The sequence below is a fragment of the Homalodisca vitripennis genome, chromosome 6 (genome assembly GCF_021130785.1).
Source record: "Homalodisca vitripennis isolate AUS2020 chromosome 6, UT_GWSS_2.1, whole genome shotgun sequence".
NCBI lineage: Eukaryota > Metazoa > Arthropoda > Insecta > Hemiptera > Cicadellidae > Homalodisca > Homalodisca vitripennis.
In genome coordinates, this window is record NC_060212.1 from 73,493,246 (window position 1) to 73,518,232 (window position 24,987).

Here is a 24,987-nt window from a genome sequence, read left to right on the forward strand (position 1 = left end):
GACGAGAGACTAAGAAGAACATCCAATGACGTAGTAGTTTCCGGCAAAAGTATTTTCCTTGTATTGTTTTGGTTACAGGAGGCTTATGATAGGCCAACAGGCTTTGGACTATTTACATATATATATATTTATATACAGGGTTAAATCGCTGAAGCCATCTTCATTAAGAATCATAACAATTCAGTAAATTGGTAATTGGTGTGTGTGTGTGTGTGTGTGTGTGTGTGTGTGTGTGTGTGTGTGTGTGTGTGTGTGTGTGTGTAATAGTAAAATAAATATATGACCAATAATAATTAATGTCAAAAAGTATAATTATAATTATGTTTTTAAATTATTTTTTTAATTGGATGACGAACACGTAATTATCAAGTGGCTGTTGAAAAATAAAAAAAACTTCATGGAATACAAAGTCAAAGGATTTTTTGTATTATATACAATGATATATAAAATATTAAAACGTTGCAATTATCAATAATTTATTGTTTGATTGCTTTCCCATAAAAAGCATAAGTGCACTATGAAGTCTTTAACAAAACAAAAACAAACTTTCTCAAAACAATAAAAATACTAAAGTGTATTGTTTATATAAGGAAGTGCTGTTATGTCATTTGGTCTACATACAATGCGGATGTTGAATTAGTTTATTTTTTTTTCTAAGACTGCATTTTGAATATGAGGCAATAGACTAAAAATACTATGGTTTTATTTTTTAAAATGTAGGTGTAAAATATACAAATACAGGGTAGAGTCAACATTTTAAATTTCATCTAAAAGGTTTTCAAAAATCTACTCTTTGAAGAATTCCAGCAGTAATCTGCAATGCCTTATTTTGTATGATACAAATACATTTAGTTTTAGTTCATTCTGATCCCCAGATGTTAGTAAACTAAGAGAAGATCAGAGCATAGTACGCTGTAAAAAGAACAGAAGTATTTGAAAAGTGTGCGTCTACACAATACAAAAATTCTAGAACACATCTTCCATGGTACATGTTTTATGTGTGAAGGAAAATTCAAATTTCTGTCGGCAGACAGACCCAATAACTAAACTTTGTGTTCCGAAACTACAACCCCCACGTCATCTACACAAACACTGAGACCATCATAGCGCTTTCCTGTAATTATGAAATTCCAGTTTGACCAATGTTGTGATCGCCTTACCATCGTGTATAGTTAAATCATTTTCTATAAAGAAAACAGTGCGATGTAATGTTTCTGTTTGGACTTACCAACAAACTACTAGATTGCTCTGACCCCCTTGAAACAAATCTTGATATTACAGTCCATGAGGTACTCGATTATTAAGTCTAATTTCCATTGAGAATTTCGACCCACCTACTATTCCTACAACACTGGAATCGCTCAGGTACTACGTACTGGGAGTGAAATTGTATGTTCTGTAGACTTCTTCAGCGGTTCATCAAGCGAGCTTTTTAAATTTAGAGTATCTAGATTCTTAAAATTAATTATTTATCTTATTTCTAATTTATGTTATTGGTTATGTTGTTATTGTTATTCGTCATACTGTGTTTAATATCAAATTATTAATTGTAAGTGTCTCATCTTGTAAGATTATGCATTGATATTTCTTTATTAGTATAGTAATTATAAAATGCTGTAACCTTTAAAATGGTAATCTCTCTGAATGTGTTTATGCTACCCCCATGTTAGCCTTACAAACAGACAAACATTTTACCATTAAATATGAGGTATGATACTTTTACAGAAAGAGTAATAAGCAAGATAATAAATGTTGCAGGATCATAACAGTAAATTCAACTTTCATTAGCAATGATAATATTTTTCCATCATGCATAACCTTCTCCACTTACGCACTGTAACCAAAGTTGGCAAATTTCAACGCGATTTTGTTTCTGAACTGGTGTTAATAGACGTGGCTTATATTGACGTATTGCTCCAACGAGCACAGGCATGTGACTTATTCAAATGATCATGCATGAATTAATGGACACTGCCAATTGATATATCGAGCATTATAGCAAGCTGTCTAATAGTCAAATGTGGGTCAGTATGAATCACAACACCCCCAGCGTTGATTGTTTCTTCGGTAAGAGCAGCAATAGGGGCGCCAGGCCCACCTTCAAACTCACAATTCCCGTCCATTTTTAAAGTCTTTATGCCACCTAAAACAGGTTCTTTCACTCAATGCATCAATACCAAAAGCTTTTTTTCAAGTCGCTGTAAGTATCCATAGCACTTTTCCCTAGTTTTACACAAAACTTTATCGCATATCTTTGCTCACGAAAATCAGGCATAGTAAACTTTAGAGGCAAAAATTTGCTACTGTTTATTAATCGGTTGCCATGACAACAATAAATATGCAATTATGTTATGTTATGAAACAGCTGATTTGGTTGTTGCTAATACTTCATTGTATCATACCAACATGAAAAACGAATTACTGTACTTTGTTTGTTTACATGTACGCTACTGTCAGTCTTTACTGAGTACTCCTCGTAAGATTGACTTAGTCCTTCTCCGTAGACTAATGGTTATAGTCTCGGCTCTCTAACCGAGAGATCACGGGTTCAAATCTCGGGGAGGTCCAATCATGTACTTTGACAATAAAAACCAGTGCACTTCGAAGCCGGCATAGCTAATGCTGAGGCTTAAATGAGATTTAAAGAAAGATTGACGTAGATAAGGAGAATATAATCCAGCAATACTTTAACAGATGTCTGTTAACAACACATCAAGACTTTCTGATGGTCTATACTGATGGTTCAAAATATGAAAATAGAGTAGGAGCACCTTTTTACATTCCTTCATTAAACACACACCACAAATGTAGCATAAGAGAAAGTTCCTTAGGTAATCTTTGACAAAAGGCATTATTCTTTTGCCTCATTATATTTTCCAGTTTTGATTCTTGTTTAATCAGTTTTGGTGAATGTTAAACTAAAAAAACTTAGAAAAGTCATTTATGTATGGAACTTAAAATTTCAACAACTTGCCTGATGAAGCATGGACAGTTAGTATTGTTAAGTTTAAAAGCTCTATTAGTACTTGGTTGAAGGGCAAAACCTTTATTCAATTGACGTGTATTTGTCCTGTGACACTAGTGAAATGAAATTTTAGTCCACTGTTTTTATACTAATTTGTTGTTTCTGTTAAAATTGATTAATTACGGTACTTCAAATTGGACAAAGCCTTTTCATAAGTATCTGTCCTGTGTCAATTTTGAGGCCACCGTTACAAATTTATTGTGTTGTTATTTGTTTTGTTCTCTGTTATTACTTACAGTATTGTATATTTTATTTGTTGTTATGTTATGAATGTATTTATTGTAGTATTACATTAGTTTTTAACTATTTATTTATTTTCTTATAGATTATTTTATTGGACAATTTTTTTATATACGAAATTGAGAAATTTGGTGTTGGCTAATTATACTAATATTATTAATTTTATGACAAATAAAGAATCTTGAATTTTTATAATATGGTAAAAGTACATTAAACCACAAATCGCGTAGCAGGCTTAAATGAAGTTGCAAAAAATTTCAAGTCCACAGGTAATTTTACTTTGGAGATCTCGTGTAGACACACAGACAATCAGGCACAAAAGAAATTAAAGAAATTTGCGTAGTGAGTTGCTTTATTCCTTCAATAACGCTTAGCCAAATCCCAGAGATAGACATTAAAAATGAAGCTTCTTGACATTAGCAATTTAAAATATACAGATCAAATTTTCTCAGGATATCCTGCAGATAGGTAGCCTACATAGCCGCTCAGCCAAATCCCTTAAAGGGGTAAGTCCATCATCAACACGTTGCCAATATATAAATTAAATTACGTACAAACTTTTCAGTTCATATCTCAATTATTTCTTGGGATAACCAGGAGAAAACTAACACATAGGGAGATAGACAACATACTAACAGAAGAAAACCTTTAGAACCTTAAGTGATAGTTAAACAAATTTAAGTTTGTAGCTCAATTCATTCTCAAAATATCACCATGATTTATAGGCTTTGTTAACTCTTAGCCAAATCCCATAAACATACGCCATCGTCGACGTTGCCTATATTAAAATGAGGCTTCAAGCCCAATTTTAGTTTATATATCAGTTCTTTTACGAGATATCGCGTCAACAGATAGCAGAACTTTCAGAACAGACGTTCAGAAATTACGTTTTGCAGCCCATCGAGTGATATGATTCTCTAACTCTCAGCCAATAACCCAAACTTTTACTAATCATACTCATTTATACAGTGTGATATAGAATGAGTAGACTAAATCTTCTCCTCTGTAGACTAATGGATAATATGGTCTCGAATCTCTTAAATGAGAAATCACGGATTCAAATCCTGAGGTATGTTCCAAAATAGATGACATTATACGCAGTGTACGTCAAAGCTGGCATAGTTGAACGCTGAGGCAAGGGGAAAAATATAAATCTCGCAACGGTTTAATATTTTATCTATCATTGTATATAGTACAAAAACACTTTTTACCCTGTATTCCATGAAGTTTTTTATGTTTTTGAACAGCCACTAGATAATTACGAATACGTCATGCAATTAAAAAAAAGTTAAAAACACAATTCAAATTGTACCTTTTGATATTAATTATTATTGGATCATATATTTATTTTACTACTATTATATATATATATATATATATATATATATATATATATATATATATATATATATATATATATATATATATATACACACACACACACACACACACACACACACACATATACATATATATTATATAATATGTTTTATGTATATTACATAATACATGATTGACACAATAAATGATTGATAATATCAACAATTTTTAAACAATGAATAATTGTGTTTTCCTCACAAAATAAATGCCTCTCATGAAAGCAAAGAGCATGTGTGACGTCTTTATCTCTCCTATTCTGTTGGATGGTAATTGGTACCAATAATTATAGATTAAATGTTATCTATTTGAAAACAACAATGAACTAATGGTGTATTCTAACTGATAAAGCATATTATATGATGATAAGGAAACTAAATACTAGATCAAATGCTCTGTGGCGCTAGAAAACGTTTTGCTTCTAGGCGTTTTCACTGCAGTTAACCATGGCAGAGAAAACAGTTGTGATACTAACCAAACTGGGTCAGTTAAGAGGACTGGTTGGACAATCTGTCTTGTCTGACAAAAGTTATTATGGATTCTTAGGAATTCCTTATGGAATACCACCTGTGGGAGCACTTAGATTTAAGGTACTGAACAACTAATTTAAAATTAATTTGATTTATTTTTAATATGAGTGCTTTAGATTAATAAAAATATTTTCACATAATAGATGGACATTTATTTATTTGTTGATTCCTGTTATATTTATATTTAATTCTTATTGCTGGATATTCAATTTACATTTTATTGCTTATTTATATAGATTATTGCATGTTGCTCTCTTTATATTTTATTGCTTGTTTTGTTTAGATAGTTAATATGTAATTTAAAAAAGGTTATGAATGAGTTTTATAAATTTAAATTGCCACTGACTTAAAATTTAACATTGTCAATAGGTGTAAGGGAGTTTCAATGTGGTATAAATGGAATGTGTGTAACTAAGAACTCTCACAAGATTGCTACAGATTAAGAAATTATATAATTTTAAAAGATGTATTAATTTTCCCCGAAAGCACTCTTTTGGTGCATGGGGACTGTAAATTATCCTGTCTTACTATTGAATAAAGATTTTGTGACTTGTGACACACACACACACACACACACACACACACACACACACACACACACACACACACACACACACACACACACACACACACACGTGCACGCACTCACACACATGATTATCTGAATTAAAAAAAAATTGGACTGTTAAAATATTGTAAAACCATACTGAAACATTAACCCTGATGACATATATATCATACAGATAATAATTATATCACATGATACTGATAATCAATATAGGACCAAACAACTACTTTTTATGCAATGAGAGACTTTTATTTGTTTTGTTTCAATTTTAAAAATATTAAAATGAATTAATTTTAGCTTAAATTAATAATTACGTATGTGTGAAATTTAAACTGGATTATAATAGCTTAATATTGTATTATGGAAGCATAATCTTTAAAAGTTTTACATGTTAAGTTTTATTCATACTGTTCGAAATATAATTTTGTGTTTTTGTTTATATTATTTGTCTAAATATTCAAGAGCACTATCTAAAAATATAATCATGTGGTATGAGTTAAATTTTGATTAAGCACAAAATAGCTTATACAATTATTTTTAGTTTGTATGTTTCTCAAATTTATAAATATTAAGAATGTAGCCAGGAAAATTTGGGGGTGGGGGTCTGGATAGTTTATTTTCCCATAGTGGACAGAGTAAGGCCTCATTTTGTTCCTAAAAAGTTCTTGACTCATTTCTTTGTTAAGAATGATCTTTCAGCAGTACATGTCAGTAGTACGGAATTATTTGAAAATCTGGGGGTCCAGATTAACACAGCGATAATTTCAATACAACTGTCCCTGAACTGTGCCTGACTTGCAGGATCCTCAGCCATTTGGCAGCTGGGAGGGAGTGAGAGATGCAACCGAAGATGCGCCCTCTCCTATACAACCAGTATTTGCTCATCCACCGGGAACACTAAATATTGATGGTGAAGAGGACTGTCTGTATCTTAATGTGTTTATAAATCAGGTAATCTCAAGTAATAATTGTTTTTAATTCATATAATTTTAACATTATGTAAAGACTTCTTGTTAAATTAAAAGTTTTATTTTAACTAAGTGAGTCTTTACAGTTGGGGTAAGACAATTAAAATGAAATTAGTTTTTTGTTAATTTTAAGTACGGTATGGGCTATTTACACCCTTTAAACCAAAAAGAGAAATTACAAAAATGGTTTAATGTACTAAATTTGATTGATAGAAGATTTTTGCTGAAGTATTCACAAGCTACAGAAATTTACCAACTACAAAAACAATCATTAGAAAATATTTTGGAATATTGTATCAAGAACAAAATATTTGTTTTATTTATTTTAATAACATTCCAATATTTCCTCTGAAATTCAGATAAAATGCGGTGGCACTTATGTGGTTATCTTTGTTCAATCCTGTTCACCCATAACTTCTGAAAGATGTACACACTGTAGGGTAATTTCTTATTTACTGAAAAAAGGTATTAATTGATCAAACCAATTTTAATTATAATTTTTTAATACGATTTTTTATTATAGGTAACTTGTTTCTTTTTTTATATTTTGTAGTTTTAGTATGTTTCGTCCAACTGTTGTTAGTACATTATTAATAGCTTTGAACATTTTTTTATCCTCTAGATTTTATGTAATTTCTATAAAAATAACCTTTTGCCAAAATAACTTTTCATTCTTACATTTTTTTAAATCTTTAACATCAATTACTTACATTTTTATTAAATGGGTTCCGGTTTCACTGTGTGTGGTAATTTTTTATCACCATATTGGTATTGCAAATGTTTGAATATAAGGTATATTATTTTTCTCTAAACAGTTTAACGATTTTATCCCCATTATCATCATCATCAACAACAAAGTGTCTGAGTATGATGACAATGGGATCAGTGTTTCTGGACAATTGTAATGGAGCCCACCAAAGTTGAGTATGGCCCTGATGGTTCTATTTGATTCCCTTTAAGAGGTTGTCTTATCTTTTCAATTTTATTATTATTTTTATATTCAATACATTTTTGTTACCCAATATCGTATATTTTTTGGATAACATTTAGAGGAAATGAGAACGTGGCATTTTTTATCACAGATTCAAAAATTGTCAATAGGTCATCACAGGTTTGTTCCTGTAGTAAATAATAAGCATGTTTGTATTCAAAAGGAAAACCTCCATCAAATAGTACTTGAAAAGTAAATAACAACATTTTGAAATAGATAGAGCAACTGTACTATGACTGGGTTCATATAAATTTATTTGGATTTTTGTAACTCACTGACAAAAATGGTGTTGTTGCCATGTATACAGACTTCTAAAACCATAACTATTCCACTATTTGAGATAATTAAACTCATAATGATTTATTATTAAACTCATATGTCAGCTCATACATAATTAACATACTAATGCTTGAAGTTGGTTGAATATGGTGATGATTGCTGCTATTCTTAAACTATTTCAATATACATATAATTTTAAAGGAGTATTATTTGCACAAAACTCTGTAAACCAATACGTAATGAATATGTGTTATTCATTGAAAAATGGTGGCTATTAAAATAAGATCACTTTTCACGATCGCTTTATTGATTTCTATAATAAACGTTTTAGGAATCACTATTAGAAAATAGATCACATTGTACATATACAAAGTATCATTATTGTGCATATTTTTCATTTACATGCATTGGTTTAAAATTGCATTGTGACTAAATAACAACGAATCTTTGTATTAATAGTATTAGCTTTGCGTAAAAATGGGACGTGTAGGTCTGTAATGACGAATACCTTATTGACAGAACATTGATAAGGACTAATGACTAGTGAACAGTCCATATCTGCGTCGATGAATACTTAAAATTAGTGATTGAGGAATACCAAATATTTTAAACATCTACCGAACTGTGTCAACTCACTTGAGCACCCTGAGTAAAAATTCTTTGAATATTTACAAAAAATTATTTTATGTTGATACATTAATTATAAATTATTAGTTAAGTTTATATACTTATATAATTGTTTGTTTGTATCCTGTGTAGTACATTCAGATGATCAATAGATTAAGAGATGAGAAATGAAATTAAGGTTTTAGATTATATTTTTGTAGCAACTCTTGATATTTTGTTAATAAGGGGCAGGACATAAATACAGTAATAACTAAATTATGTAAATATTTGTTATTAGTATTAGAATTATTATTTAGTAAAATCCCTCTAATCATAAAATTATGTACCAATTTCTTGACATTTTGTATGATACAGTAAATACATGACAATGAAATAAAGATTATTTAGTTTAGAATGTTTAGACACATTCTTAATGTTTTGTTAGGAGCTAGGGTAAGTTTAACTAACTTAAATGATGTAAATATATTATTATTAGTGATCAAGATTGTTCTTTATATAACTCTCAGAGATTGAACTTAAATATAAATTGGATATTATGGTTGATTGATTGGTACAAATGAATTTAAATTTATTTAGATTAGTTGAGTTACATTTTGAATAAGAGATATAAATTAACATTTTTTCTTTATTTTTTTAAAAAAAGGAGATGCCGATCCCCTTTTAATCCTTATCCTAATATTTTATTAAAAGTATTTGTAATAGTTAAAAATATATAGTAAAACCAAATGTAATCTGTGTAACTATAAAGAGGAATTGTGGCTGGACACATTTTCAGATAGAGAAGGAAGTAGTTGGTAGAAGTCGCTTATACTTAGTTGATTCTGTCTGTGAACTACTGTATAAACACATGTGCTTTCAATAGGGTAGGCCTGTCACGAGCCACTGGTAACCAAGTGAAGGTATTTGATTTTTACCAGTTTCTCGTGTTAATGACGGGTTACGTATTAAATATTTGAAATAATATATAATGTAACTGATTTGTTTTTTGTACTGGAATTTTCTTTGATTATAATGGATAATCATGTATTTGCAAAAAAGTTGATTGAATTTTTTAAAATTTATATAGTAATTTTTTATTTGAAAAAGAATTGAAATAATTTAATTTGAGAAGAGTTTGGAATACAATTTCCAACAATGTATTTGAAAAGTTCATGTTTAAAGCAAATTGAATTAATTTATAAAAGTTTGAATTAAATACATTAGTAATTTTGTATGGTGAAAATACAGTATTTGATAGTGTTGTAAAATATTGAAAACTATTCAACCTTAAAGTTAATTTGGTTATAATATAATTACTTTGTAGTATATTTATGTATTAAAAAGTATATTTTATTTTTTAACATGTATTTTTACAATTTAATTAGGTTTATAGTTGTATTTCAGGTTTCAGTTCATTCTGGTTAAAAAGATTCATTTTCAGTTATTTATTTTAAAACTTATTTATTAGAATACAATATCAAAATAGTATTATTTTGAAATATACTTTATTTAATTGTCACATATAAAGATGAATTTATTTTCTTTTAATGAGGGATAAGACTTCTATTTGCGTTTAAAATAAAAGTTACATTCAAAATTATTTACTTTAAAGAAACTTCTCCTGACTTGAATTGACATTAAAACATAATTTGAAGGCAGTTTTTTAGTCAAATAAAATAAAATCCTAATATTTGTTATTCTTATGTGGAATTACAGTTATTTCAATTTAATACCCAATTTTGCTATCTTACTCGATTTACACATAGACTTACTATCTTAGTAGCTTTAATTATAAATAAAAAGTTAATAGTAACATAGTAAAACTAAACAAAAAAGAACTTTAAGTTTTACTTGTACAGGAGTTGGGGTTTTGCAACAGTTGAAAAATTATTGTATACTTTTTTTGTGTGTCCATCTATTTACTCTACTACACTGAAATAATATTTTTGTATTCTTTCAGTTCCCAGATAAATCCAACAGTCTGAAGCCTGTGGTTGTGGTTTTTAATCAGGGAGCCTTTCTTATGGGATCTGGGAATTCAAAAATAAAAGGTCCCGACTATTTTCTGGAGTCAGACATTGTGGTTGTCACCTTTAACTTTCGATTAGGAGCTCTTGGTAGGTAGATTAAACTTAGTAATTGTTCATTAAAGTTTAATACCTTAGGTTGTATTATGTTATTGCTTACCTGTAAATTAACTCAGTTAATAGGCTTACCAATTGAAATGGCAAGAGGAACATTGAATGTTTATCATTATTTTACTGAGAGCGTAGTATGGGCGGTGTGATTCTGTAGCTCAACCAGTTGAAATTCGGAATCCAAAGGGATTTAAGAATAAAGGGTACTGGAATCGGGATTCCTGTTTCATTTCATGTCCACAATAACTCCTTTGAAGATATAATACTGGAGGCCTTGTAAAGATATGCAGTTCCATTTTTGGTTAATAAGAAGATGGATTTCATATAACACCGCAAGAAAGATAGAAATCTTCAATGGATATGTAAAACAACATGCAAGACTTGTTGGTTATTGGTCTATAAATTAATAATATTTTGTGAGAAACCGTTGATTTAGCTGAAAACTCATTCACCAGTTATACTTATAGTTTTAATAATTCATTCATCCACTTATATATATATATATATATATATATATATATATATATATATATATATATATATATATATATAAATAAGTGATAATTCTTAATATCGTTTTTTATTTTATTTTGAAGGGTTTCTGTCTCTGGAGAACGAGGAAGTCCCAGGCAATGCAGGGCTCAAGGATCAGACCCTGGCATTGAAGTGGGTCCATGACAACATTGACAGTTTTGGTGGTGACCCAAACAATGTCACCATATTTGGTATCAGTGCTGGGGGAACCTCTGTTCATTTCCATTTGCTATCTCCAACGTCCAGAGGTAAAATAAAACTTGTTATTACTTTTATTATTTGACCATTTTTATTATAAGTATTTAATCAAATCTTTGTTTAACGCTTGTTATTGACGATGGAAGTTATGAAAGGATTTCGGACATTTGCCTTCATTATAACAATATAAAACCTGTGACTTAATAGGTCTTCTATCTATAGGTTTTTATCCTACAACATCTACAATTTATGAAAGTCCCTGGATATTTTGATTGATATTTTATTATAAACTTATACAACATAAATCATTAGATGGTTTCCTTATTCTATGTGACAGGACACAGTTATTCAGTGTTCTTGGACAGAGGGGGATTAAAAATTCTCAAGGTAGTGCTGCTACCCCTCTGACTGATGATCGCGTACCACCCTCCTCAGCCTATCACCTTTGCAGTTGTCTATGAAAGAATATGTGATATAATCCTAAAATAATGCTACCAATTGAAAATTCAGGGTTTGTACTATATAGCGGCAAACAAAAAAAAGGGAAATAATAAATATATGTGTGTGTGTGTGTGTGTGTGTGTGTGTGTATCAGACTCGCTACATTGATTAAACTACAGCAATTTACTTCATGTTGACGCACATCACAATTTTATCAAATTATTGACTTTTAACCTAGTGGGGGTTGAATATTACTGCTTGAATAGATTCTGTTTTTCGTTGCGATAATGTTTAGTTCATTCATGTTCAAATGAACTGCCACCCGAAAAATAATTTTCACAGCATCATGACAAAGTTTCGATACCTAGTATCATATGGATATCATGTTTTAGAGTTTACTGCTAACTTAATATGGAGTTGTCACCATAGAGCTATCAAGTGGAGATGGTATAATACTGTATGAGACACTGTGGCTAGTTAATGTAGTCTGGATAATGACACAGGAGCAATTTTCTGACTTTGATAAAAGGTGCCCAAGCCTGTTCTGATGTAGAAAAAGGTACCTGGTTTTAGTTCTCTAATTGGGGGTATATGAATTATTATGTTAAGTGGCTTACATGTTGTAAAATACCCAAGACATAGGATTATCGTTAAATAATGCTGGCTCTGTCATAAAAATATAGTTTTGAAACCAATAAAATTACCTACTTGTTGTGCGTGTTACCAACTTTCTAGTGAGCATCTCCACTTGATTTTAGGTGCTATACATTAGCCACTATAAAACTCTCACACAGTTCTTTAGGTGATATGCTACTCTGGGGCTATTCTTACATGCTGTGACATTAGGTACTATTAGATTATATTGGTTACTAAGAGAATCAGCCTTATTAGATAATAAGACTCATGTCTTTAATGCTCGTTCTCAGTGAGTTTGAGTCCAATATCATGGTTACTCAGGAGAAAAAAAGGCTAGGGATCTACAAGAATTGCAGGAACAGCATTAGAGTATTTAATCCATATACTTCATCAATGTGTGGAGATGATGTGAGTTAATAACAGATTAATGTTGTGGGCTTCTGTGCCCATCATTTTATTCCTTTTCTTTTATATTTATTTCTATTACTCCCTTTTATGCCTGTTTTGGTACTTTCAATGTAAAAAGTTGCTCCAGTTACGGATAAAAATCACGTAAAACATTTTTATGGAATAAGGACATAAAAGTTACACTTTATAGTTTATAGGTTTAGGATGTTGGGTAGCAAATATGTGTTGTTTTGTTTAGTATGTGTTGTGTAAAAAAAACACACACACATATTAGTTGAAAAAATAAGTAAGATTGGTGATATCTAAAAATAATTATTAAAACTAAGTAAAAATTAATTTACAAATATCTTACAGAGGATTGGGCTTTTACAGGATTGATCTGCTACCTTTTACAGGATTGATATGCTACAATGTTATCAATCCTGTAAAATAAATTGAACAAAACTAAAGACATATTTCTTTGGTCTTTATGAGGAATGTCTCTGGTGTCATTAAAAAGTATTTGTTTGGGTTCTTGTTGATTTGTAGGGCTTTATAAGCTTCACTTTATAAGTTAAACTCTTAAAAACTTATGCTTGTTTACTAATTTTGATATTATATTATATATACGTAGAATTCCTGTCCTTTTAGATAAAGTTGAATCAGCTATTTAACATTGTTTATAATAGGAGTATTGGCTATTTTCAGGGCTATTTCATAAGGCAGTTACACGGAGTGGTACAGCCCTGAATCCATGGTCAATTCAGGAAAACCCTCAGGCCAATGCCATAAAACTGGCCAAAACTCTGGGTTGTACGTCTGAGGACCCTGGTGAAGTGCTTCGATTCCTGCAAGCTGTAACTGCTAATGACATTGTGAATGCCACCAACAAGATGTCCACAGACAAGGTACTGAAAGAAAAACTTTATTGGAGACAAGTGCACGCCTCAAAAGACTTTGAAACTCCACAAGCCGCGTTATATAGCATATTATATAATGTATAATATATACATTTTTGGAATAGGGTGTTTTGGGTCCTAGGGGTTATGTTCAGTGAAGTTACATAGAAATTTTAATGAAGTGGTACCATGAGGATGATTTTTATATAAATCCACCTACAAGGTTATGTAAAAATATATCCTGTTTATAGGAAGTAACAGCAAAAAAGGCCACCTTGATATTTCTACCATGTGTGGAAGTCTCTAGCAAAGAGCCATTTCTGGAAGAAACTCCTGAAAGTCTCATGGAGAGTGGACAGTTTGCTCAGGTTCCTATCATCATAGGAGGCTGTGTTCAAGAAGGAGTTGTGCTTGCGTTTTGTAAGTCAGCCAAATAGTTTCAAGTAGTGTTATAGTCAAATTTATTTTTAGGTAATGGCGATACATATACACATTAAAGCAAGAATAATATGAATTTATAAGAAGTCTGGTCAATTCAGTAAAATGTAGCATCACACTAACTGCTGGTAAATGGGTGATATTTTAGCTAATGGAACAATTATTGCATGAATAAATTAATTATCGAGTAGGGAGGGAAACCAGTAAAACTCTACACTAATTTTATACCAAGCAGAGCATAAATTTTATTATACTTTAGAATAAAAGAAGGAATACTTATTGAGAACTGGCATATGCAATCTGCAATCTACAAATTATATTTTTAACCTTACGTTTTATGACTCTACACCTGAGAATTAAATAAATTTTTCAAAATTGAAAGTATGAATTTTTAATGATTATTGTGTTTTTGTATTCTGTTACAATCACTGTTGTGCTGTATAAGCCCAATTATTGTTAGTTTTAAGATTTTGATGTGGCTATATTTATGAGCTGTATTTATGACTTTGTCAACGATGTTGTACATTTTTGTGGCAAATGAAAATGATGAAATGATAATAGGGCAGACATCAGTTTCCTAAACCATTGTGTATGTTTTTGTAACATTTACTGATGGTAAAAGTCTGTTATTATGATATTCTTCAAAATCATTCAGTGGCAAAAATGAACTCTTAACAAAATAAGGGCAAAACAAGAGAGGAAGTAGGAGCAATACCAGGTGGTCGGTTCAGAGACTCCATATTATCTCTACTGTGGGCTCAAAGTCCGATATCTATCACTTGATCGTTGATTTTCCAAACTATTGTTTATTAACCAGTAACATACAAAGATACTTGTATTGTATATACAAAGATTATCTTGTTATTATTTGCAGTTGGTGCGATAAGTGACAGTGCATTAAAAAATGTAAACGAGAATCCTGCTTGGCTTGTACCATCTTTTCTGGAATTGAAATCTGGAAGCAAAGAAGAGAAAGAGGCACAAGAGGAAATTTGGGATTTCTACTTCAAAGGAAACCCTATTTCCTGGAGCAATGTTCAAGAATACATCAAAGCAAGTGAAGATTTATTATTTAGTTACAGTTAATGAAAAATGAAAGAAATAGTTTTATTTTACATTATTTTTTAAGAACTAAGACTTAGAAATAGTTTTTAATTAGAATATACTAAATGCATATGTGTAATGTATATAGTATGTATTTAAAACTATGCAAATATTTGATTATTGTTTGTATTTATATTAGCATTTTGAATATAGGTGTGAGATAAAAAAACTTTAACTCTAAAATATTTTTATTGATAATGACACTTTTGTGTGGAATACCTTGTTTTAAAAATTATTGGCCTTAATTATTCACTAACACAGTTTAGTATAGCTAATATAACAAGTCCCAACATTAACACTTTAAAGACTAGAATTTTGGAGTGTGTGTCTTGCTTGTAGAATCTACGGTGACCATGTTTACTCATGTAGACTGGTGATTTTACACAATGTAGTCTCAGACTATGGCCGTAGCTGCTACAGTTAAAGGTGTATACTGCTGTGTACTGAGTGTCTTATAGTTGTTTTGAGATAATAATATAGAAAGCAATGTTTCATAATATGTAAGACTGCATCATATTAGTAAAGAAAAGATTAAGTATTTAGGAAAATAAAGAGTAAAACACTTTAGATCAATTGAAAATATTTAAATTAAATTTGAAAATGACTTCAATAAATCAAGTCTCTACTATCATATGAAATGGGTTTAAACAGTAGTTATTTCTTAAATGTACCAATAAATAGATTTAATTAAAAGATGAATCTGTTGTATAAGTTACTAATTTCTAAACGACAATCGCTATAGATTGCTTTGGTGTGATTAAAAAAATGTAGTCATACAACTAATAACACCGGTAACGTGCCAAATGGAAGCCTTCTCACCACTATTCTATAATCTTTACAACCCTCAAAGAAAAAAAAACACCCTAGAATTACAAAGAACTCTTGATTTAAACCTGTTATAACTGTACCCCTATATTTCAAGCAATTGATTAAATATTTAAATACAAAATGTAGTTCCCTACCGGTGTAGTTTCCAGATGCAGAATTCTTTTAGTTCTGAGAAAAAAAACAACCCACCAATAGGTCCTATGTTCATAGTTTAGTGAGAAACAAAATGCACAAAAACATCAGTACACAGGGCAACACATGATCTCCATAGATACTACGGTATAGTCATAGAAGTATTAATAATCACTGAGCTGGTGGCCAAAACGTTAAAGGAATTTCAATAATTATTTTATTTCAACAAAAAGTTCCAAAGATAAATTTGTTTGCCTTGCTATGTAAACTGAAATCTGTTGCAGTATCAAAGTGATGTCCAGTTTAATGTTGGAATTGAGACCACAAGGACATACTTGATAGGAAAGTCTTCAATGCCAGTATACACTTACCTGTTCACCAATCATTCTAGGTGCAAGTGTATCTTAATGAAAAACATGTTTCCATTTACAGAAATTTACACCAAAGGTAAATTAAATGTGTTCTTGGACTATAGATTGGTTTACTGATCTGATACATGCCTCGATCTGATCATATTTACATGATTTTGGTGTACGATTTGATTTTACCTGCTTTGACTGTAATTTATAATTGCTAATTGCTGCCTATGGAAGTTCTAGAGGGACTAATAGGCTTTATTGTCCTCTAACACATCTCAAAAACATTTTATGAAAAGTTTAGGAAACTTGGTTTGGATGTTTTCATATAAAAAATAAAATGAAATCTTACGTAACAAAATATGTTTTACAAACAAAATTTACGTGTTCTTTTATGCAAGAGTATTGCTCCTAATCCTCCTGAACGAGGCATCATAAATTTTGTTTGTGTCACTGGATAAATGAAGCTAAATTATGACTATTCTTAAACCATTTTTATTTTCTACACTAGCTGAATCATTGGTTCCTAGATGATTTGGAATTTACATTGACTATACTTATATAACTTAGTATTAACAAAAAACACATGATTATTTGCAGAGCATCAGTGAAGCCTATGGGCTTCACTCTAGAGGCTAGCATAATCCCTATGGTATGTTTCTCATTCCACCTTAACAAAGACTGTTATGTGGAACGTGGTCTGCCTTACTCCTACCTTACACTGTATATACACAAATTTAACAAATATACTAATACTAAAAATGAAAATCGATCTCTAATCTCTATTACCAGTCACTGTACTAAAAAAATAATAACTAAAAACAGTAATAGTTTTCTCCAAGGCAGAATTTTTTAATTTGAAAGACTTGTATTTAAATTTTAAAAGTTTAGCTTGAATTCTGTTATATATGATGAGTAAGTTTTAAAAATAAGTGTTGGACAGTTGGTATTCACAAGTAAGAAAGCACTATTAAGCAATAACCATAAAAGGTTATTAATAGTCCTAAGCCATGGATAAACTAGCTGTCAAAACTGGTACATCTTATAATGGAATGGAAAAATCAATAAATTTGTTTCACTATAGACAATAGACAAACGACAATTATATTTATTTCCATTAGGCATATTAACAATGCAATAGGACACGTCATTTCTATGTTATAATATAAAACTGTTATGGTAACATCATAACTTTATACACAAAAAGTATTTAAAAATTGTACATTGTATGAGTAAAATTAGTTACAAGCTTAGGATTAAGGTGCCTTAATATAGGAAGTTGTTTTAAGCAGTTTTGTGAAACAGAAGAAAATGCAAAATGAAAGAGACAAACAGGCCTAACTCAAATGCAAACTGAGATATCTGGTTGACAGTGATGGATAACAGTGGTACTTGACAGAAATTACTTAATCAAAATACAGATTAATATGAACAAGACACAAGAAGTATTTAAGAGACAAAGGTGGTACTTAACAGAAATATTGACAAAGGTGGTACTTAACAGAAATATTGACAAAGGACTTAACAGAAATAACTTAATCAAAATACAGATTTACATGTGGGACTTAGAAGCTAAGACTAAAGTATTCATCAGTTGTGTAAAATGCTTGACTTTTTAACAGTTTAGTAATGATATTTTTAAAATTTTTGTATGTCATGTTTCTAATAGCTAATGGTAATTTGTTAAACAATTTAAATTGTTGATATACATGGCTGTTGATTGTTTTAGAAAGTCTTACCGAAGGTGTCGCCAGATTGTTTCTTTGCCTAGTTAGATGATCATGAAAGGAGCTTTGGCAAGAAAATGAGTCTATGAGTCTATGTTTCCTACCTTACACACACTTACCTTAAACACTACTTGGTTATCTTAATAAAGAAACCATTAGAGTAAAATTATCTATTCCAAGAATCTAACAAACAAAAATTTGCAAGATGTCATATGTTGTCCAAACAATGTATCCTTAGAATATTGTACAACTCTTTAGTTATTATATAATTAATATAATATAAGAAGCTCACAAACTGTCAATTGATTCAATAATCAAGAATCTTTTATCGTGTCCTGCAAACAATATATTGACAAAGTCTTTGTTGAGTAAATGTTACATACTAGGCTATCTAATGTATGCCTAAGATAAAAAATTACATACTATCAATTAGGTACAGTGAAAAGTACAAGTCAAAAGTCTTAATTAAAAATTAAAATAATATGTCATTAGTACTGCTAGATAACATTTCTTCATCAGAGTAGAAGGAATTTTGCTTCAGCCACTTTAAAATTACATTTTAAAACTTTTTATTACTAATAACCCTACAATTTAATGGTAATGTGTTGAATAATTGTATACCCACATACATACATACACACCTACATACATATATATATATGATATACAACACAATATATATATATATATATATATATATATATATATATATATATATATATATATATTGTGTTGGGTTTTGGTTAGCCTAGCAAATCTAAGAGATCCTGGTAATTTTTTTCATAGTCATGAGCAGAGCTTCTCAAATAAAATTCATCTAAAATTTCCTTTACAAACATTAAGCACTGTAAGATAAAAATACAAGGAAGAGTAAGTATATCATTTTTTATAAAGAAAGGTTTTCATGAATTCTCACAACTAATATTACACTTACAAATATGTTACGCTAATATTAAAATGTTATGAGAAAAATCGCTCTGTAATGTTTTTAATCAGCTTTGCAATTTTTTATTGACCACCTTGTTACAGAGACTTGTCATGGAGCAGACTGTTTGATATTCTACAAAAACACCAACTTGCCTCTGCCATTGACTCCGGATCAGGAAGAAGTTATTAAAAAAAGTGTTCAGTCTTTGGCAGCTTTTGCTTCAACTGGGTAAATTATGACAGCTTTCTTAAAAGTTATATAATGGGTTTAAAAAAAAGAAAACTGGAAATGTACATTAAGGGCATAGTTGGTAGAAGGAGTTGCCCTCTCCCAACATCCTGCAAAGCTATTTGACCAATTTGAATAAAAATGCTCTTCAACTCACCATTACAAATACAAATAATATTTCCTTCAATAGTCTAGACGTATTTGCAGTTAGTTTGTTCTTCTCAATTTCAATTGTGACAGTTACAACATTCAAATTCAAATTCTTTTACTATCACATAACTTTACATAGTTTTATGAATGCTATAGTAACCGACTACTTTCTCAAAACAGAATGAAAACAAATTAAAGGCTAGAAGATCGATAAATTTAATGGAATTTTAAGGTTATATCAATAAATACAACAACAATAATAATAAAATAACAACAGTAATAAATAGATTATTATATAAGCTAAAGAGGCGATAAAATTAAATCAATAAATATTAAAAATTGTAATTTGATAAATAAACAGATATATTAAAACTTAGCAAATATGTAAAGGAAAAAGTAAACTCTATATAATAAAATATTAGCCACAACAGGATCATCAAGAAGTAATCCACGGAATATCTAGATACATAAGGAGCTTACAGAGCAAAGTTGTGTTAGTTACACCATTTATAACTCGAGAATGGCTGGACTGATTTTTAAGATTTTTGTGTTTTTGGATTTATCTTTATTGGGAATAGGATAATAAGTATTAAAGCATTGTAAAAGTTCACAGGGCTCTGCACCACTGGCCTCTAAAGTTGCGATAATTTCCATGAGAAATGAACTAACTACAGCAGACACATGTTATTAAGAGTCTGATAAATTAAACTGTTCTTTGTAAACATTATAATGACAAAGCAATCATAAGTTTACTTAATTTACCATTTAAAATTTCTTAACATTTGTGGCTTATAAGCATGCAGCAAGCTTAAAAATAACAAAACTTTTTATTTAAACCTCTTCTGTAATCACTGTTGAGCACAGAGTTTATCCAGGTAATAAAATTGGAAGTTTTAATAAAAATACACTTTTAACTGCAACTTTTCCAAATAATAAATATGCAGTGCTTGGTCACAAATGAAATGCAGATATCAAAGACAATATTAAAAATCTTTCTTTGTCTAAAAATATGAAGATTGTTATAAAACCCAACGTTATTGCAGACATAAGTTTCTCATAATTGCTTACGTACTATTTTCTTGATCTGGACAATGAATCAAACTCAACCATGGTATCGGAAACATAATTCATTGAATTCAAAAGTGCTCATACACGCACAAAGCCTAAAATAAAAATAATACGCAATTTTTCGTAACATAAGAAGTCCTGATCTATGAACACTTTAATAATATGTACTTCAAATATTCCTAATTCTGTTCCAAAATTATATTGAGCCCCACCATTTATTACATTGTAAGTGCGTTAACTAAAAGCTAAGGACTTCGACTTTATGATTCCTCTACACCAGCCTAAAATAGTTCAATTGTTGAAGCTATTTAGTAAATAATCATCGAACATTGGAGAGAAATTCAAATCATATCACAGGTTGCCGACTTTAGAGTCCCCTAAAGCTGCTCTTTAAATTTAAATCTTAAATGGATCATGAAGTTGGAATATCTTTCAGTGACTATCATTTATCTCAGGGGAGCAATGATGACATTCAAAACAAATGTTCTCACTAGGTTCTAGTTTTTCAGTGGGGAATTTCGTGCAAACTGCTAGATATAAGATTATTAATAAACTTACTTACACACAGAACAGCTATGATAAGAATGGTTGTTTCAATATGAATGTTTAATTTTGTTCTATTTGTGAAATCCTTCATATAATTCCCATGTAGTAAGGGGTTTTCTCATATAAATATAATTTATGGATTAGCGAAATTACACTAGTCTGTGGCTTCTATGATACGATTTCTACTAGTATAACCTAAGGTAGTAAACTGGTTACATAGCAATATTCTTCATTCCCAAGTGTTTATATACATACTGCAAAATTTTTAAACCGAAGTCCATCATGTATTAAAAAAACTTCTACAGAATACACTACAAAACCTAATTATTGTAGAGCAGCTGATAAAGGCTGAATTAACAGTTTAAACAGTAGCCGAAGGTTGCAGAATGTTATTATTTTAGTTTTTTGGCTTTAGGCTGTAGATGTCTTCTGTACTTCAGTTTATTTATTTAACTCAAAGGCATAGAAGTTTTTAGTTGTGATACATTGTTATACACACATTTGATTCCTTCAACAACCAACCAAACCCAACAACCATGCATCCCAATAACCAAAGGCCATGATTGCTGACTCTTAAGTACTCTAGATCAGAAACTACAATGTTACTATTTTTGTGCTTAGAGTCGGATCTAAACCCACTTCTTGGTTGAACCTCAATTTGAAGCAATTCGTCCATCTAGCAGAGAAATATGAAATTGCTTTCCACCTTTCAGCCAACATTGGGAGAAATAAATAAAGGGAGCTAAATATAATTGGATATAATATTATAGGTCGCGCTTCAAAGCATTAAAGTCACATTAAATTTGAACAAAATTGTTCAATAAATTTAAATCAAGTTATATGTTCCATGATGGTTTTGTTGATTTGGGCTCAACAAGAGTAATTTATTAAGATATACTAATAATAAAGATCACAATAATACAAGTTAATAATTAATTTTCAAGAAACTTTTGTTATGAGCTTTAACAGAGAGAGAAACTTTAAAACTTGTTGGTAATAATTACAAATTAGGTAGAAATAATATTATCAGTATAACGACTTGGATTATAGATATCAATATTCAGACATCCAAGATGATATAAAATATTTTTTGATTAGTAAGCTCCGAGTGAATATTCAATAAAATTTATTACTAGATTTTTAACTATTAAATATTATCTGGTTTGTTTTAAATAAAAATCACAGTTCTAAATAAAAATAATGACTTTATTTTAAACTGGCAAATTAAAAAGTTCAATGTTTCAGAATTTTCATCACTCTTTTTTCCACAAAAAATTGACAAACCGGTTATTAATATTAAAAAGGTCCTTTGGAAAGAAATAAAAATTTCAGTCAAATATATCAAACTAAAAAAAATCAGAGCTCTCTTCTGAAATAAAATAATAAAGCTTTGAAATAAAAATAAAATACCACTTGGAAATAACTAAAATAAAAATGTTCACTTCTAAGTTCACTCAAAATTAAAAAAAAAAAAAAATCAAACTTCTCTTTCCACTAGTTATACCTTAACTTTCAAGTCTTTGCAATTCAGATACAACTCTCTCAAACAATTATTAATGTTCAATTAATTTCCGATTAATAATTCACAATAAAACAGTTCCAATTAAATATTAATAAATTACTAAATTTCAATTAAAGTTATTAACAAAGTTCAATTTTAATTCACTTTTCTTGCAAGTTTGAACCAAATGTAACTTGTATGATTCTTTTGAGCTCTATTGTTCATCAAGAATCAGTTATGCAGATTGTTTTGTAGTTTCTATAAATTTAATTTTTCCTATAAAAAAGACAACAAAATTAATTTAATATCAGATCTGGAAAACTATTTCAATATAACGTACAATAAATTTGGTGCTTACCTCAAAATCCCTCACGGAAAAAATTTAGAAACACGCGCACTGTCAACTTAATTCACGATAATTGCCAAAAGAAGGGCGAAAATTATGTGTTGGCAGTTTTTATAGTTCCCTTTCCCCCCAACTCTGATGGACATCCGCGGCATTCTCTCATTGGCCCAGCCGTATCCAACTTGAGAACAATAGCCCTCTCTCAGATCTGACGTAACTGCAGTACACAAGACAAGTTCTGATCAATTCAAGGCAGTGAACCGCCTTCCTAATAATTTAAAGTTACCAGCACTAACTTGCCAAAGGATTACATATTCGTTTTTTTAATCCTAAATTCTCACTATCTAATTAAAATTAAATCCCAATATTTCTTTCCCAAAAATTTCATTTAATTTAAGTTTTAATAAAAAAAAATAAACCAATGTACAATCAGCTTATTAGTTTTTGTATTATTTATTTATGTTAAGACTTTTTAAAAACAGTCTTTAATGATAACCTTTTATTCATTTGTATGTATTCAGAATACTCTTAATTAAATTTGTCAGCTTGATAAAAAAATTATAATAGATATAGTGTTAATATTGATTATTTTTAATTTTAGTAAAACATCAATATTATTTATGGTTTTATTACATCTTCATCCATATAGGAGAAAGTATTGTGGTAATAAAATATTTTAGTTTTTGTTAAAACACTTAATTTTTGGAAAATGTCTATCCATTAGGAGTAGTTTTTTTATTTGTTGAGTATTTCTACATATTTTTGATGACTGTTAAACATTTATAAGAAACTGCTATAACTATTGTTGAAGAAATGTTTACTATAATTTATTATAAATGCATACAAATGGCATAAACAGTACATTTCTAAAAATTGTCACTCAAAACATCTATGAGTAAATTAATTTTTGTTGAGATTGAATTTTTATCATATATAAAATAAATATGAAGTTGAAGCGATGCTGCTATCACAACACCTCAATCTAGACTTTTTAAACATTTCCAAATGAGTAAAAACTGTAAAATACAAGGTTTGTTTCAGTATGCAAAAGAAAGATAGTGTCGTATTTTAGACTTTATTTGGAATGTTCTGGTTATTAAGAGCATTAAGAAACTGACTATGTTCTTGAAAAGGGAGTGTAATTGTTAGCAGAAGTGGTGCCTCTCTCATGGCACTATGCAGAGAGCTACTTGCAGCAGAAAACTGAAATATAAGACTATTCAGCACACTTTGCAACTGTGAACAACGTTTCACAGTACTAAAACAATGAGCAGAAATGTTTTTAGAATAGCTGAAAAAAAGACTGTACCAATAACTGAGGGTGTCGGAACATCATTGCCACATCCACACATACCTTCTACACATTTCTCATTCTGTTACTTCACTCTACTCATGCCAGTGTAAATATTATGTATGAAGTATGAGACCACAAATAAACAGTTGGTACAGTGCTTGACTCAAAACAATATAAAATCTTATTATAGTTTAAACATTTTTATAAAACTAAGCAAAAATTGGTTATGTTCACAATTTTGTATGTTTATAGTGATCCAAATTGCGGAGATCTTGGTGTGACATGGAACAGAGATTCCCAGAGCGATCCGTGTTATATGGACGTAGGAACTACTTGGGTACTTAAGGACGGGACACCTTTCACTGACAGAATGGACTTCTGGAAAGGACTTATACAAAAATACAGGAGAATTTAGAAGATCTTGTGCATTCCTATACATTGCAGTACTAAAGCACGTTTAAACTGATTACGTAAAAGGCTATTTAAATACATTGAGTTTGTTCTGTTTGGTGTTTTGTTTAATA

At 29.9% G+C, this 24,987-nt stretch overlaps 1 protein-coding gene across 2 annotated transcripts; it reads left to right on the forward strand.

The window, feature by feature from the left end:
- The first annotated feature begins 4,896 nt into the window (after nucleotides 1-4,896).
- LOC124364448 (juvenile hormone esterase-like) lies at nucleotides 4,897-24,970 on the forward strand. 2 transcript variants are annotated; one of them, XM_046819943.1, is made up of 10 exons: nucleotides 4,899-5,232; nucleotides 6,542-6,691; nucleotides 10,545-10,701; nucleotides 11,319-11,504; nucleotides 13,627-13,826; nucleotides 14,069-14,237; nucleotides 15,130-15,308; nucleotides 16,604-16,766; nucleotides 19,432-19,558; nucleotides 24,716-24,970. In XM_046819943.1, the coding sequence occupies exons 1-10, from the start codon at nucleotides 5,089-5,091 to the stop codon at nucleotides 24,876-24,878; spliced, it is 1,638 nt and encodes a 545-aa protein (XP_046675899.1). In that variant the 5' UTR covers nucleotides 4,899-5,088; the 3' UTR covers nucleotides 24,879-24,970. The 2 variants fall into 2 exon arrangements, 1 of the variants encoding a protein (XP_046675899.1); XR_006922617.1 differs by lacking the exon at nucleotides 16,604-16,766 and having other exon boundaries at nucleotides 4,897-5,232; nucleotides 24,716-24,852.
- Nucleotides 24,971-24,987: the final 17 nt, after the last annotated feature.